This window comes from Amphibalanus amphitrite, unplaced genomic scaffold, assembly GCF_019059575.1.
Source record: "Amphibalanus amphitrite isolate SeventyFive unplaced genomic scaffold, NRLGWU_Aamphi_draft 000320F_arrow, whole genome shotgun sequence".
Lineage (NCBI taxonomy): Eukaryota > Metazoa > Arthropoda > Thecostraca > Balanomorpha > Balanidae > Amphibalanus > Amphibalanus amphitrite.
Genome location: NW_024881815.1, coordinates 158,831 through 175,718, shown reverse-complemented (window position 1 = coordinate 175,718; position 16,888 = coordinate 158,831). Strand labels below are relative to the sequence as shown.

Sequence of the window (16,888 nt, the reverse complement as noted above, 5' to 3'; positions counted from 1 at the left end):
CGGGCTCCACGGCTGGGAGATGCACTGGGCAGTGGGCAGTTGCTGAGAAATGTGGGAATGCAGGCGCGTCAGTCACTTATCTGATACCTGACTGTGACCAGATTGGTGCCTATTTACGTTGCTGTTAGCTGTTAGGTGCAAGTGTGCCTCGAATGTCCCTCATATTGCGTGACGCTATCAAATAATGTGATTGCAATCGCCACCGCTAGATAGATAAAACCCCCATGAATGCACGTATTCATATCATAAAAATGTATTTATTATCTACACAAACTAGAAATAAATTGTAATACTCGGGACAGCTGAGATCATCATGAGATCGTCACGTAGCATTTACACAGCAAATAACACGTGGACGCGACCGACCATATTGGCATCAATACATACACGAGCGCATTCCTCAATAACTGGACGCATGGACGAAACACCAGGTATGTGGGTAGTGCCACCCTCTAGACGAGATACGTCTGGCCGGAGTGCCTGTTTCTGCGGCTGCCGGACGGTCGGCGGACAGAGTAAAACACCCAGCTGGCCGGCACGTACCCGGGCGCGTCCGGCTCGGGTCGCGCCCCCTCGCCCGCCACATCATCGTACACTGCCTCTGGGACGCGGCCATCGTCCGGCCTATCCAGCCACACGAGCGGCCCACCGCCGCCGGACAGACACTGCCGCGGCGAGGCATCGAAAGCTCGCGGCGAGCCGCCCCCGTCACTGTTCTGATAGGTGTGCAGCGTGGCATGTCGCGCGGCCGGCGGGACGGATTCGTCCCCTGACGAGCGCTCGTGGAAGTCTATTGTGTAGTAGACGCGCGAGTTATCGTACTTTTCCACGTACAGACTCGGTACCTGGCTGGAGACGGGCGTTTTGGCGGGGACGAGAGCGCTCGTCTCGGCGGCGGAGCCCTTCTCGGGGTGATCGAGTGTCTCGACGCCCTCCACGGGCTCGCAGAGCACTGACGAGCTGACAGACCGTGTCAGACTGGAGTCGGCTCCGGCCCGCGACAGCCGCCACCGGCGCCACCACGGCTCGGCAGGCGGGGCGCCGCGAGGCCGGGGCAGGCGGTAGCGCAGCGCCTGCCAGAAGCGCTTCTCGCCCCACCTGACCACCGGGTGTGTGCGCAGCAGCAGGGTCATCTCCTGGTCGGTGTCGGCGTCCGGCAGACCACCGTCACACACGACCACCAGCCTCCGCCGGCCGCTCACCGCCGCCTCCGTGTGCGCCGACTTGAAGGCGAAGTGGCACCACTCGTTGTCGAGGAAGTTCTGTGTGACGACGAGCAGCACGCGGCGGCTGGCGGCGGCCGCGCGCCGAATGGCGGCCGGCTGCGGTGGCACATCCCGGTGCAGCACGCAGCAGCGGTACGGCGGGTGGCCCGTCTCCAACTCGGCCACCAGCTGACTGGCCAGCTGCGTGTCCTTGCTGCCGTGACTGACGAACACATCGAACATGCTGCCCTCGCCGTCGTCGGCCTCGCCGAGCCGCACGTTCAGCTCGGTGAACAGGAGGTACCGAATCTGACGTCTGAACAGGAACACACACGCCGCCAACAGGAGGAGCGCGCTGGCGGAGAGGACGGCAAACAGGGAAAGAGACACGTACACGTCTCTGCGCTGGGAGAGCACCGCCGTCGGCAGGCGGCGGCAGTCTTCCTGGGGCCCCTCCAGGAGCGGAGGACCGACCGCGGACACCACTGGGTCATAGCAGGTCACCGCAGTCGCGTCGGGGACCCGGTCGGCAGCCGCGCGTAGCCAGTCTCCCAGCTGGCGCAGATGACTGCAGCCGCAGCTCCAGGGGTTCTCAGAGAGCGTGAGCAGCGACAGCGCCTGGTTGGACAGGAACGGCCAGTGATCGAGCTCAGTCAGCTGATTGTGGTGCAGGGTCAGCTCCTGAAGCTGCTGAAGAGGCTGGAACACGCTGGCGTTGAGCCAGGCGATTTGGTTGTGGTGCAGGTAGAGGAGACGCAGACTAGAGAGGTCTTCAAACTCGTACCCGACCAGCGTGTGGATGCGGTTGTGCTGTAGATGCAGCTCCTGCAGTCCAGTTAGTCCGTTGAAGGTTTTGTTGTCGACAGCGTCGATGTCTGAGTTGTTCAGGTACAGCCTCTGCATGAATTTGCGTCCGATTAGAACGTGGTTTCCCAGCGAGGCAATGGCATTACCGTCCAAAAAGACATCCGTGGCGTCCATCGGCATCGGCTGCGGGATCTGAGAGTGGTTCTGGTGGGAGCAGTCGACTCTGTTGACACTCCAGAGGTGGTCATTGAAGCAGGAGCAGCCCTCGGGACACGCCATCTCGCAGTCGCACGCGTCAAACTCGCAGCAGAAGCACAGCGCAAAGCAATGCGTCTCGTACTGACACAAGAACATGGACCGGGACATGGCGGCCAGCGAACGGGGACCCCGCCACCGGCTGTCGGCTACTTCACAGGTGATCTGATGGCGATCGATGATGTTCGTTGAACCGGTCAGTAGCCATTCCATCGTGCAGTCGCACATCAGGGGATTTCCACCCAGTTTCAGGGACCGGTTCTTGAACGGGAAGTCATTCAGAGCACGGAGTTTGTTCCAGCTGAGGTCTACCAACTTCAGGCCGGTCCGATTGTTGAAAACGTCGCTGGCTATCTTTGAAATGTTATTGTGACTGAGTATTAGCCGTTCTAGGCGGGCCGGCACGACACCAGCTGCTAGTTCGTTTATGGCGTTGTTTGTCAGGTTCAGAACTTCTAACTCGATAATATTTTCAACGTTGAAGGTGTTATTCAGCGTTGGCAGATTATTGAAACCTAAATCAAGGTAACGCAAAGTTCGAGGAATCATTCCGAGGTCAAAGTAAGTGATTTGATTACGAGATAGATCCAGATGATGTAGCGTTTTCATCGCCATGAACAGCTGGCCGACCTCTCTGATGTGATTTCCTGCTAACCGCAGCATCGAGATCGCACCTAGTTTCTGGAAAGTTCCCACTGCAACGCTAGAGATGTTGTTGTCTCCGAGATCGAGCCAGCGAACGTTCCACATGGGCAGTAGGTCGGTGCTTTGTATCGTGGTTATGTTGTTTCTGGATAGATCCAACGTAAGGAGCCGCGTTAGTCCACCCCTGCCCCTTGCTTCGTACCGCGGAATGATTCTCTCCAGCCTGTTACCGGCAATTTTCAGCTCCTCCAGATACCTCAGCTGATACACCGTGGACGGCATGGTCTGCAGCAGGTTGTCGGTCAGGTCCAGACTGCGCAGCGCCGCGCAGCCCACAAGCGCCGCCGGAGCCACCGTCTGGATCTGATTCTGTGCGAGTGTGAGCTGCGCCAGTCCTCGGAGCGCCAGCGTCGGCAGACGCTGCACCCAGTTGGCGCTCAGATCCAGTGTGCCGAGGTTGACCAGCTGCTCGAGTTGCTCGCCGCTGACGGAGGAGATCCGGTTGTTGGAGAGGTTGAGGGCCTGCAGACTGAAGAGTCCATCCAGCTCCGGGAGCTCGGGTAGGGAGTTGTGGGATAAGTCGAGGACGGTGAGCCGCAGCGCGCCACGCAGAGACACCGAGCCGTTGTCCGTGCCGAGAGCGTTATGCGACATGTTGAGCAGCGTCAGGTGCCGCAGGCTGCGCAGCGTGGTCGCGCCGAGCCGCTCGATCTCGTTGTCCTGCAGCTCGAGTCGGCGCAGCTCAGTGTTCTGTGAGAAGGCGGTCTCGGCGACGTGCCTCACCTGGTTCGACTCGATCATGGCGGCCCGCAGCTGCGGCAGCGCCTCGAACGCCGCAGCTCCCAGAGCCCGGATCCGGTTGTGGCTGAGTCGCAGGGAGCGCAGGTGACGCAGCCCGGAGAGGCAGCCCGAGGGGATGTCGCCGAGCTGATTGTGCGATAGATCGAGGTGGTGGACTTTGCTGGGGCAGCCTGACAGCCCGATCTGACACACTTCCAGCGAATTATGCGCCAGGATGACGCGATGAAGATTCGGAGCGCCACACAGCGAGTCCACTTCCAGTTTCTGCATGCCGTTGAAGCTGAGGTCGAGTTTGCGCAGCTGCCGCAGGCCGGCGAGGGCCCGCGGAGGCACCCGCAGCTGTCGTGATCCCCAGTCGGAGTTGCCCGTTCTGACGGTGAGCTCTCGGAGGTCGGACAGCGGCGCCAGAGGCTCTCTGGCCAGCTCATCTAGCTTGCAGTGGAGCACCTTCAGGTGCCGCACGCCCTCCAGCCCGGCGAACGCGCCCGCTCCGAGCTGGCTGTGGAAGAAGTGCCGCCGACTGCAGGAGACGGTCACAGAGGACACCTGGCCGGCCAGCCGGTGTCCCTCCTCGGGGACCACGGCGTCCTCACCGGCCACGTGCCGCCAGTGGCAGGTGACGGCCGGCGGCCGGGCCGTCCAGACACAGCCGGTGGCATTGTCAGCCCGCTCAGTTCCCGCCCCCACCACCGCCACGAGCAGCGCCGCCAGCAGCGGCCTCCACCGCCGAACCATGACGTCACCTCTCGTCGGCTAGCCGGCGGGCCGATCCGCAGTCGGCGCCGACTCGGCCCCTAATGACCCGGCCGACATCGCCACGAAAAACGGGCCCGACGTGCCTGCGGCCGCTCCGTCAGTCGGCCGCCCGGCGCGGCGCAGGCGACGCCGTTTTTCGCCGCCCGTCCGACTCCATCGCCGACGGTGCTGCGTTACGCGCCTCGCCTCGGTCGCAGTCCGGCGGTCGGTGTTCTGACTTCCTCCGGTCTTAACAGTCCGCCTGGATCTGCAACAAAGGGAATACGGAGCGTCACACGGGTGGTATGGGACCGTTTTACGACGCCGGCCGCTGCACGTGACGGAGGGAGACGGGCCAGAGACCCGCGGCGCGGCTCAATAAATCGGGACCCGACTCCTCCGGGGCAATAACGATCCAGACTCAGTCGACTCCGATACCGGCTCTCCAGACTCAGAGCCGTGGACGGTACTGCCGCTGTCGCTACTAGGTCTCAATCTCTCATATCATAGTGTAGCTGATATGATTCTTGATCTCATAAACAGATACAAAAGTCAACACAACTTCGACTCATATCTTCTGCAACTTAACAACTTTTCCCATTTCATAAAAAGAACGGACGCCACTGTCTTTGTTGTGTCATTGTCGACACCATTTTAAGCACACTACGACGTTGTCTGATGGTTGTAAGTCGTCACCAGCCCCTTCCTACACTGAAATTGGGAATTATTAATAAAAGTAAGTAAATCATGGATAGAGGTGGCGAGATGGGCGTTCGGCACAGCTCGATGCCACACGTCAAGGCTTTCCTCCAAATGGACGAGGGAAGCAGCAACATACCTACTTGTTTCATCCTATGCAGTATGCAGTATACCATACATATTATTCGCCCCAGTCGGCTCCCCACGCCACCCCGCTGGCTGCCTCCCGGCGGCTCTATCAGCACGTCAGAGCCGTCTCCATGAGCTACTGGCAGGTCGGACAGAGACTCCGCACTCATCACATCATCCCACGGAGAGATGTGCTCGTGTCGGAAGATTGGTGCCGCCGCCGCCGGCCGCGCCCGCTGCAATGAGCCGCTGCACGTGCGGGCCGCGGATCCATCAGCAGCCCGGCCCGGCGGCGATTGACATTCTGTCGCCGAGGACGGCCACGGATCATGGCCAGATTCGTGTCCCAAATGGACGCGGTGGCCGCTCGCCGGCGGCGGTCCTGACCTTCCGCGTACGTCATTTGGGCTGAGATGTCACCCGACAGTGTGGCTGAGGTCACCATGATATGTGGCAAGGAGTGAGGCGCAGGGCGCGTCGGCCATGTGGGCATGTTGAGTGTTGCTGATGATTCTTGAATTTCCCCTATATGAGGAGAAGGAGAGGGAAATAAGGAGGATGAGGAAGGACAATGAGAGAAAAGGAGTAGAATAAGGATTTTGTCAGAAAAATCATTCCAGTTAGTCATGCAGCTGTGTATATCAGTTGGAAAGATGTGAAAGTTTTGCTATTAGGTACCTGCTTTCAGAGCGAATCAGTACCTAGGTACCTACATATTTTCAAATCAAAAGATGAGAATTATTTATTTCTCACATGCACGAATGACGAAGCAATACATTCCGTTTCCTTGCGAGCCGAGATCTAAAGGAGCCAGCAATGAGCTCCGTCATTGCTAATCTAATGACACATGGCGCTAATTTTGGAGTTCAATTGGCAGCATTAATGCAACGATTAACGCTGAAATATTTCCTTGAATGGCATTGGCTCTTATCAACTAAATTGACCATGTGGAAGTCCGCGGCGCGATATGACCTAACGAACAGTGAGCGTAGGTGTAGCACGAAATGGCACGGCAGGCTTATTTGCAATATCTTGAAACTTCCTTCATAGAATGGCAAATAATTGAAACGGCTGTTCTTATAAATTTCTTTAATATTGGCTTTTGGACTACCATTGACTGATATCAGCACCCTAATAGAATTACGGCCATTAACCCGCGCGGGGCTGGGGGGGGGGTAAATTTTACCCCCCCTCGCGAATTTTTGCGATATCCAAAAAACGGCGGCGCGCAGCGCCGCCAAACTTTCAGTACCTTTTCTTGCATCAATTTGACACGTTTCCTGAAAATCTGGGCGAAATCCGTCGGAAAATTTTTGAGAAATTGACGTTTTAGTGACGTCATGTTCGCCATTTTCGCCTCAAAAACGGCAAAAGTTCAAACGCCGCTAACATCTTCATTTTTAAAGGAATCAAGACGTAACAAAAATGTTATACGTAATTTTACTTTGTCTATCAAATGGCTATCTCGGTTTTTTGAAAATTTTGAATTTTGGCCTAATTTTTTTCAAAAAACTGACTTTTTTTGGAAAATCATTATAAAATCCAAAATTTTGAGTCTATCGAAAAAACCGGAATATATGTCAGAGAAGTGGTCTATGTGCACCTACATACCAAATTTTAGAAGAATCGGTTCAAAAATGTGGGAGTTATTCAAAATTTTATGACGTCACGACACACAATTTTTTTGAAAAATGACTTTTTTGGAAGTTCTAGACCTCGTACGGAAACAAAAATAGCACCATTCGATTCGCCGTGAAAAACTGCATCAGATAGATACCTTTTTAGGCCTTAACAACCAACTTCAAAATTTGACCTCACTTGACCTGACTTTGACCTGACCTCGACCTGAAATTCATCCAGAGGTGGTCCATATCACTTATTGAGTGTGCCTATTGAATTCTATGAGTAAAATGACCCATAAAACATGTGTCGCACATGCCCTTTTCTATATTTTGTTTTTTGGTGACCTGACCTGACCTGACCTGACCTTGACCTTGACCTCTGAATGATATTGTATGCAACGAATATTGCCTTGGTAGCCTAAGAACACGTTTTGGGCGATTAGTCTCAGTCCATGACTCCATTCTTCGGCAACTACGGTGCAAGGCCGATACTGTAGAAACTTGCAATTGGGGCATTCCACGTCAAATCAAACACCGAAATCCGTCATCCCCTTCGATTTTTCTGAAAATTTGTAGGCAGACTGGGCATGGTTCAAAACTGAGTTACGTATAATATTTTCGAAATTTGATAAAGTATCGCTGAGATATAGGTCATCGAATATAGCCAAAAATGCCACACATCAATTTTTTAAAGGTCTATAACTCTGGTTAATTTTCTGTTATCAAAATGATATTAACAGGGTCTTGTATGCAATTGATAAGGCTTTGATTTTTAATTATAAAGTTAAATTGAAGTGACCTTGAAATGCATTTGACCTTGAATTAAAACAGAAAAATTTAAATAGCAAAAAACACGTCACCTTCGATTCGGGTAATTTTTACATATTATGTCCGTCACAATGTTCCTAACCATCTGTGAAAAAATTGGAGTGGGCCATTCATAACTCTCGCGGCAAACGCCGTTTTCATGCATCAACATCACGCAAACGCGCGTGACCTTGAAAGACAGAGTCAAGACATGCTTGCTTGTGTACACTTTCTGAAATGAATGATTGCTGATTAGTGATATCCCAAACTCTGCGAGAATGGAAATACATAGTCATCGTAGTCAAGTATTCAAGTTCCATAGTAAAAGTGTCTCAGGCAAACGGTATTTTGCGGTGAATTTTGAGCCGTGTGGAAATGCATCATGAAGCCAAAAATTCAACGAAAACATTATCACGCAACGATATCTTCACGTCTTTTTATCTTCACTATACGAAAGAATATACATTTTTGAGTATGTATGGGGAATTTCTAGTTAATCCAATAATAAATATGGCAGTTAGAGACCTGCTAAGAGTAACATGTCGCCGGCTGAGGAGGGATCGGCCGACGCGGGAAACGCAGCAATCACAATTTTGTGTTTACACGTTCATATTTCAATTGTTTACCAACCGATTTTCAAAATTCTTACACCATAAGATTGGCTGTATATTTCTTAGTCTTCTCACAAAATTTGACGCGAATCGAACGTAATCAGCGGTAAGGAGCGCGATGTAAAGACGGAACCGTTCCGTTCCGTCCCGGCACAGTCTACAATTCAGGCGGCGGCTAGCGGTCGGCGCCGGCTGCCGAGTCGCCGCGTCGCCGCGGCGACAGGATGTTCACTTTACACCGCTATTACTAGACCAGTTGTGAACCGATTTTCTTCTTGCTTGCACGATGAGACGTGCAATTCAATTTTGGACAGGTAGCTATAATTAATTTCGCATTAATACTATGAGATATTGGCGAAAAACAGGAGGGGTGGGGCGAAATTCACTCTTCCCCCTCCACTGCGCGTGCTAACATACGTTTGCATATGTGCCATTTTCTTCAAAACTTATGAATAGCCCACTCTAAAACATTTAGAAGACCTGTGGTCAGAATGTGCAAAAAACATCAATGTAATGTTCGGGGCGACACAGGAACTCGCTCACAAATTTATAATGAAATCGCTGATGGTAAGGTGCAAAACAGCCGATTTTTGTTCGATTTGACGTGGAATGCCCCAATTTGTACCCTTGACCTGACCTTGACCTTGACCTCAAACTTTAAATTAAGTACATGTTTTTAGTAGTTCGTGATGAGAGCTTTCGATTGGCGTTTGAATTTTCCAAATCGGACCATTAGTTCGGGAGATAACAGGGGGGTAAAATTTACCCCCCCCCCCCAGCCCCGCGCGTTCGGCTGGAGACCCCAGCCCCGCGCGGGTTAAGTTAATTTTCCAGAGCAGCCTCCATCTATCATCCCCTCGGTCGCCGTTTCTGTTCCACCTATCGCGCGTCTCGCCTGACCACTGACCAGCTCTACAGTTCTGGTATGGATCGGGTGCTATCGGAGCTGTATCTGAGTGATCGATGTCTCACTGTCACACCTGGGCTGCGGATCGCACACCTGGCGGTCGGCCAGATTGCAGATGACGCCCCCCGTACCCAGCCCGGCTCCCCGTCACAGAAAACCATTTCCAAAGACAATGAGCGCCAGCCAAACACAAGTCCATATTGTTTTTATTTTTAATTAGTTTGTGTTCTTGAAAATAGTAATTCGGTGATTAATTCATAGCATCTTATTCGTGACAGAATATTGATGAAAATCTTATTGAAATGTTATCATATGTAGAGATCAGCTGCAGCGAAACATGTTTTAGATAAAAAGGCTGAAATTTCAATCTGTTTCAAGCAATGGAAATCAGATTGATTGGTAACCTTTAACTCATAACTAAAGTAAGCTAAAAACAAATCCAAAATATATTTTCGGTGCTGGACCTTCTTCAGTGGAATTCCACTTTTCCTTCTTCAGTGGAATTCCACATTCCACTGAAGAAGGTCCAGCACCGAAAAAAATATTTTGGATTTGTTTTTAGCTTACTTTAGTTATGAGCAAAAGATTACTATTCCATCTGATTTTCATTATTTGAAGGTGAGCTACGGCTAGTTTGAGCATAATTATGAATATTATGATGTTAGGAAATGACCTTATTCTCATGATACAATGAAATGACATTAAAATAAGTCCAAAAAGTATCATAAGGTCAATTTCTAGCATCATAATATGTTTCCATTATAATCATAATCATGCTAAAAAAAACGTTTCACACCATTCAATCTGTTTCAAGCAGTTCTGTTCCAGTTAACACATTCTTTCATTTCTAATACAGGACTGTTATAACAAGACTGTTGCGAAGCCATATGCCAAAGAGCAGACCTAAATAAAACCTCGTTATTTTCTACTTATGGGCTACCCTCCAGCATGTCAGGTTATCAATAAAACGTGACCAGCATCTCCCCATTAGTCAGGCGAATCAAGTAAAAACAGCAAATACGCCCTATAAATGCAAGATACAAACCATTACGGCGTGCAAACCTATGTCTGATTGGAATCGGCAGCTCACATTGGAAACCGCTATGACCTTTGGCTCGTGCGAGTCGCGGGCCGCGTTCGGCGGTGCCTCAGGCTCTGGGGAGCCGTGTGGAGCACCATCTGTGTGAGAGGCCCACCCAGCCCGGCCGAGGCAGGGGTGGCAGACCCGAGCAGGGCCAGGGGTGGCCAACCCGACCAAATTCAATTGCCGGCGAGTGGCGGTCTGTGTCGCCGCTCTGCTCAGCGAGGCCGAACAGCTGCTCCGTGTCAACACAGGTTCATTCCAACTAATTCTGGCGGCATAATTTCATAATGAGGCTAATCAGTTGGTGGCACCGGGTCGGCGACACGCCACCGAGTCGCTGCCGACAGCCGACAACTGCTCCGGCGGGGCGGGGGCTCTGCAAATACACCGCCACGAGCGACGCGCCGGGCATAAACCACGCTGATAAGGGCCACAAAGCTGTCGGCACAAGAGGGAGAATAGATATGAATGCTTGTTTTCAATTGTATTTCATTTTCAAGCATGATGCACAGAGCTGAGTGATTTTACTTTGCTGCATAAAGCATAAAGCTTAGAGTTCTACGCTTCGTCGAAGCTGGTTTCCATTCGTCGTCCGACTGTTGACAGGCAACGGATTTCCCGCTCACCTCAATTCCACTCCTTCGATCAAAACTGAAATCAACAGGGCCAAGCGTGTTTGGGCCTCGGAAGTCAGCTTGACGCTTGCCCTGCGGCACAGCAGCCCGCCGGCGTGGCTCAAGGTCACTCACTGCCCCAGGCGGTGACCGGACGGAGAGCCGTGATTGGCTGGCTCAGCAGCGACAGAGCGGCAGCGCGCACCCCCATACAGGTCAGGCTGCAGTGGCGAATTCGAAAACTTGTCTGCTACTGATTGATGGCTGATACTACATATAACGTCATTGCATTGCGCCATTAATTGAAATATTGTATCACAGAAACAGACCGAAACTCCAGATAAAACGGTCCTAAATGTGGATGGGTAGTCATGGCTTTGATATACGCTTATACGCTAAGTGCGGTTCTTGAGTGGCATCACAGGGTCACCAATCACCATCTGACTTCCCGTCGCCCCAGGTTCGCAAAAGAATTCGAAGATAAAACCCAACATATTTCAGGTGAGTTACAGCTGACCTATCCTAACTATTCCAGCAAAATGTCCGCTAGTTGCCAGCCTCGAGCTGTCTTCCAATGTCTTCAAACAGATGAAGACAAACACCATGTCGCCCTCATCACCATACAGCTAGGTGGGCGGGATAAACTGTAGCAGGTCCACGTGTCAAACCGATCATAAGGAAATTGTGCTAGAGCCTAGAGCCCACCATATGCTGACCCTGATTCACGCAGGGTATATATGTAGAGATTCACGCCTCTTCCTTGCTGGGCACCGCCATACCCAGATCATTAGACCAGGCTGGACTACCTGAATAAGGCAGAAGTTATTTGAACAGAAAGCCGTCTGAGGAGTATAATCGCCACTTCACAAAATTTCAACGATATAACTTTCTTTCGGTGTGTCTCACCCTGTTATGTTAAAGGGACACTCCCACCTTAACATTAGTTTTGAGTTGAGATAGCCAAATTGGTGGCCATGGCCTGCAAATAGGGGAAGTTGGGGCAATGCCGGAGTTGGGGCAAAGCCGAAATTCGAGACATTTCGAAAACCGTAAGACATGGATGCCACCTGTCAGTGATGCTCTGAGGCTTAAGTGACTACAATTATCGCATGTTTGTTACGAGTCGTCATTCGGAATACTTCGACTGTGAGGGCGCCAAGAGCGTTTTCAAGGTACGTTTCCCTTGTACTACATGCGCCTTTGAAGCTGCATTTTTTACTCATTATGCTACCGTTTGTCTGGCCAATTCGGTCAAGTAATCTTTAGCATGTCTTTGCATAAGTGTGCTGCCTATTTGAAATTTATACAGCACGTTGAAAAGTTATGGGCCTGCAAATGAAAGTATGGCTGGCTGGGGTAATGCCGAAAACGTGCGACTACGCACGTGTTAAAAGCACGCTACGTGGACTTTACTGCTGTAGAATAGCAACGCGTATTTTTAGTCACACAAATTACACTTTCAACAGACACAACGGCCTGTTACCTATAAGGAATGATTTACCTGGCATTTTCTTATTATATCACACAATTATAGCTTCCAGTGTGCACCGCGTCCTCAAGCTCTTGAAACGTGTGTCAGCTTTGATGAATTCTGGATAAAGTTTGAGATAAAATGGCAAAACATCAATGTCGGCATTCCCCGTAGATCATTTCTCCCATTTTCGGCTTTCCCCGCAGTCCGGGGCAACGCCGAAAAAGTCACTTCTTTGATATTTTTAGTTTGTGCGCTTAACGGTATGCGAATTCATCAAATGCGCCTGGTATGTTTGAAAGGCAAAAGACTGGCCTCTCGAATGACGCCAACAAGAATAGCGTATGTTGTCTACCTTGCGTGCTACGGGCGTCAGAAAAAAAGTCTTCGGCGTTCCCCCAACTTCCCCTACCGGTTTGGGCACTCACAATATCGGCAAATGCTTTAATTCGGAGATATGGAATTTCAAACTTGCAGTTTTCGGATTCTAAGGGGCTAGTGCATTGGTATGCCCCCTTAGAATTTGTGACGTCAGCGGAGATCTAACGATTTTTAAATCTTTTACTAAAACGTTTGGTAGCACGCGGTGGTATATGCTGCTTTGCGCGCAACAAATGCCGCACTTTCAAATAAAGTCGCTAGGAACAGCGGAGATCCCAAAAAGTAAACAAAAGTAAAAGTCTAATATCTTGAAAACCGGTGAATATTTTTCGATGAAATTTGGTAGATATTCGTTTTCGCTCTTTCTGAACCGAGCGACATCACTTTCGTGCCAGTTCATTAACTTTTTTGAAGGTGGGAGGGTCCCTTTAATCTTTGAGTTGCTGGCCTTGAACCACGACTAGAATCATGTGGAAATACGACGCGACCCATGTCCTTTTGGCACGATAAAATCACACGGTGTGCTTCTTTTTTATTCTTACGTCTAAAAATTCCAAAAGTTAGATTCCGTTCGCATCATTGTGTAAATAATCAAGAAATATCCTGGCATGTATTACGCATAATACAACCGGTGAGAGTTGTATCGAGAGTACATAAACCTCCAGGCTCCACGAATCAAACTATTAAAACAGTTACATTATAGTTTGATATAATGTAACTGTTTTAATAGTTTGATTCGTGGAGCCTGGAGGTTCATGTACTCTCGATACAATACTTGTCCATTTATAACTACAACCGGTGAGAGCTCAGAGCACCGCACAACAAATGCGCAGTATGTGGTATGTGAGCTAAATAAGTGATGAGAATCATTTGGGCCGTCTTGGAAGGACATTAATCTGATCCTACTTGGAGTCCAGCGCGTCATCCAACGGCCAACTTCATGAGAAGTTCATCGATCCCCGCTGTAATTCAGCCCGACTTTAGACTATTCCGGCAAATGAGCATTAAATTGCGCACACCGGCGATAATTTGTAACACGGAACCATGGATGAAAGGAACTCTGCATTTTCATGTCAACACTTGTCAGGTCATTCAACGACTGAAAGGAAGCATAAGAAGAGATAGAAACTGAGCATTGTCTGCCTTCTGCTCTTTTAACCTTGGTTTGCAAACTCATTCATCTAATTTCGGAGTTGCAGTACACTGCCGACAATTTATTAATGAATCTGCTCTCTGTAAGGGTACACAAAACACAATACATGTAATACCAAACCCTCCTGAAACATGCAGACATGCATGAGACTAGGCTTACCAACGTTCATTTCATGAACTGAAACTGAAACCTTCCGCTCGCCGTCGCTTGTCCAGCTTTTGTGTCACGTCACAAATCGTTTCTATGAAGCATTGTAGCCCGCAGACTGCCAGGTCACTTCAGAGAAGGGCGTTTCAAAGGAGCTGGAATGAATCCGGCTCGAAAAGTGACCGACCGTCCACTTCTGGACTGCGAGGAACCGCGGTCATTGCATCAGTCGTGGCGTGTGCGTCTCGTAACAGGTGAATATCTTATGACGGGTGAAATGTGAATAGGTGACAGGGGAACCCAGACAAGGGCCGAGGGTGGTCACTGGCCTCTCAATTTGACCGCGCTGTCCGATGGCTAGAACATGACGAGTGACGCCGGTTTTTGAAGTTGGGGGTGCGACTGTTGAGTGTCCACATTCTGCCGTGTACTATGACTAAGGGATGTCACGGATGTGACACAAAATCACACGCCATCCTGTCACCTGCTCAGGTCCTGTGACAGCGCCGGTCTGTGCCGCCTTACCATGCAGACATTATCCTATCCGGGCATATTTCTTTGATGTTTGACTCATTTTTGACCGCATTATAGTTTAACGAAGCATAAGTACTTCATAATGTATCAGCCAAATATCGAACGAACAAAACCTTTTGCTCGAAAATCCACATATTCGACTATTCCAACTCGTCGCATAAGTCTCGTGGCTCGCTATCATAGGGGTGCAGGTATGCTGGGCGACTTTCTCAGTGACAGCTTTTAGTGGCCCAAATTAGAGCCTGGGAAGTCTTTACATGGGAACTGCTTTTAATCTCGCTGATACCTGTCCACTAAATGCGTTTCAGTATGGCTGGCAGAGGAAGTTCTGCGTCAGCGAGGTGGAGTTTGTATTGTGGATAGTAAAGCAATTGGATGATCATGATTTTATGCATTGGTGGTTATAGTGGTCCACTGTGGTTTTCATTTTGAGTATGTATGTTCAGCTTTTGTATTTATTGCTCATCAGTTTTTTCAATATAAATGTAAACGTATTTTTTACTGCTAAAAGACACAACACTTTGTGATAGAACACAAGCCCACCAGACCTGCTCACACGGTCGGACCGCCGTGAACTGTGCCGTGTTTGGCGGGACCATGCGAGACCATTGATCACCGATCACCGGCCGGGGAGGGGCGAGACGGGACAGGGCCGCTACAGAGACTCAGTGACTGCTGCGCACCTGCACCTGCAGCCCTCCATCGAACAGTATCGGAAAGCCGTGCCACCCACTGGCACTAATTCACACTTAGTGCCCGTCCACCGTCCCGGGACAATTTACACCACCCAGCGACCGTTCGCTGCGGTATTTCGCGCCGTCAACGCCGGCCAACACCCAATACCCATTCACAGAAACCTGACTTGTCATAATCTCAATTAAACTCCAAACATCGGACTGAACAAGCATTGTTCACCAAAAGGAAGTTTTTGAGTTGTTAACTCAGTCGCTTCTCACGTCTCTACTGATTTAAGGCAGCGGTAGTCAGCGATGGCCCCGGGGATACGGTCACGGATAGTCGACTGAGCTGTGGCGAATAACGATATTACAGGTTTATTCACCTTAGCAACTATATCTGCCAGCGAACATCTCGATTGATCCAAAGAGCTTCGATAAATTTAGCCGCAGTTTTCTTTGTAGGCCCTATCATAAAGGCATCGGCCTCGCACAAAACACGAGTTGACCAAACGACGCCTCTGCAATGCCTTTCACAGCAGTATTGGAAGCTGTTGCTGAGGGCTTCGCTGCAGGCTGCAACTACACACAAAAAGACAACTTAGACCATTTGTACTGCCGTCACAGAACATTTTCTGTGCGCATAAATGGTGAAACGCTTTGAGCGGACTAGCTATTTTACAACTCACAATGGCTCGTGCATATTAAAGCTTGCGAAGACCAGGCATGCAAATTATTTTTCTCTTTATCATTGCGCACAAATAACCTGACGTTAGTACTTTATCCTGTGATATGCAAGGAAGCTGCGCCTCAGCTCATCTTTATTTATTTGTACTTCTGCATTGTTGTACATCCAGAATGTATCAAAGCAGCGACCAAAGCGTCACCCAGCGACCTGTCCTTTCATTTCACATCAAACGAGAGACACATCAAAGCAACAACTCACTCGGCGCTATCCGATGCATGCACCCAGCATCTCATTTCATCAGTCACTATGTTTACCTCTCAGTCCGAGACCGACGGCTCGCGCCTTTTCTAATAATCAAACTGACCCCTACTTCCCTCGCTCTCCACTCTCCCACCGTTCTTCCTCCTCACCTGTTTCGTCCCTGCTGCGTCTCTCCCGGTGCTCCCGACCGTTCCGCTCGTCCCGGTCTTCTCGGTCGCGGCGCCGCGACGACTGCCGACACCGACGGACGCCCGTCGGACCCGACGTTCCCCGGAACATCGCCGGCCCGACGCTGCGCCCGCGCCGAGCGGTTCCGGACGGCGGCGGCGACCCGGCCGGCAGCGGCGCAGCGCACTTTAATTGCGGAGATACAGGGCATGATTAGATGAGGGATGATACGCGCCCCGGTGGAGAGGGGAGGGGAGGGAGGGGGCTGCTCTGCTGAGCTGAGACGTGATTTTCTGACACAGAGCCGGTCAATGAACCACCGAAGCTCGAGGACGGGATTTGGACGTCAGATGTCAGACGCCGGATTTCAGTGCGGGAGGCTGGATGGGTGAGTACAGGAGGGAACTCCACTCGTGATGAAAATATCTGCATTTCGCAGCTACTGTATGCAAGAATATAGCTATGCGTGGATTGATGCAGATTGTGAAAC

At 50.5% G+C, this 16,888-nt stretch overlaps 1 protein-coding gene across 1 annotated transcript; it reads right to left on the bottom strand.

Moving 5' to 3' along the window:
• Window positions 1–237: 237 nt before the first annotated feature.
• On the bottom strand, window positions 238–16,514 carry LOC122388405 (toll-like receptor 7). The gene is made up of 2 exons (XM_043379457.1): window positions 16,380–16,514; window positions 238–4,716 (listed from the first exon to the last, which is right to left on the bottom strand). The coding sequence occupies exon 2, from the start codon at window positions 4,446–4,448 to the stop codon at window positions 453–455; it is 3,996 nt and encodes a 1,331-aa protein (XP_043235392.1). The 5' UTR covers window positions 4,449–4,716; window positions 16,380–16,514; the 3' UTR covers window positions 238–452.
• Between the last annotated feature and the right edge of the window lie 374 nt (window positions 16,515–16,888).

Bases quoted from the DNA above. Each gene is read 5' to 3' on its own strand.
- LOC122388405 (XM_043379457.1), bottom strand. From the start codon at position 4,448: ATGGTTCGGCGGTGGAGGCCGCTGCTGGCGGCGCTGCTCGTGGCGGTG.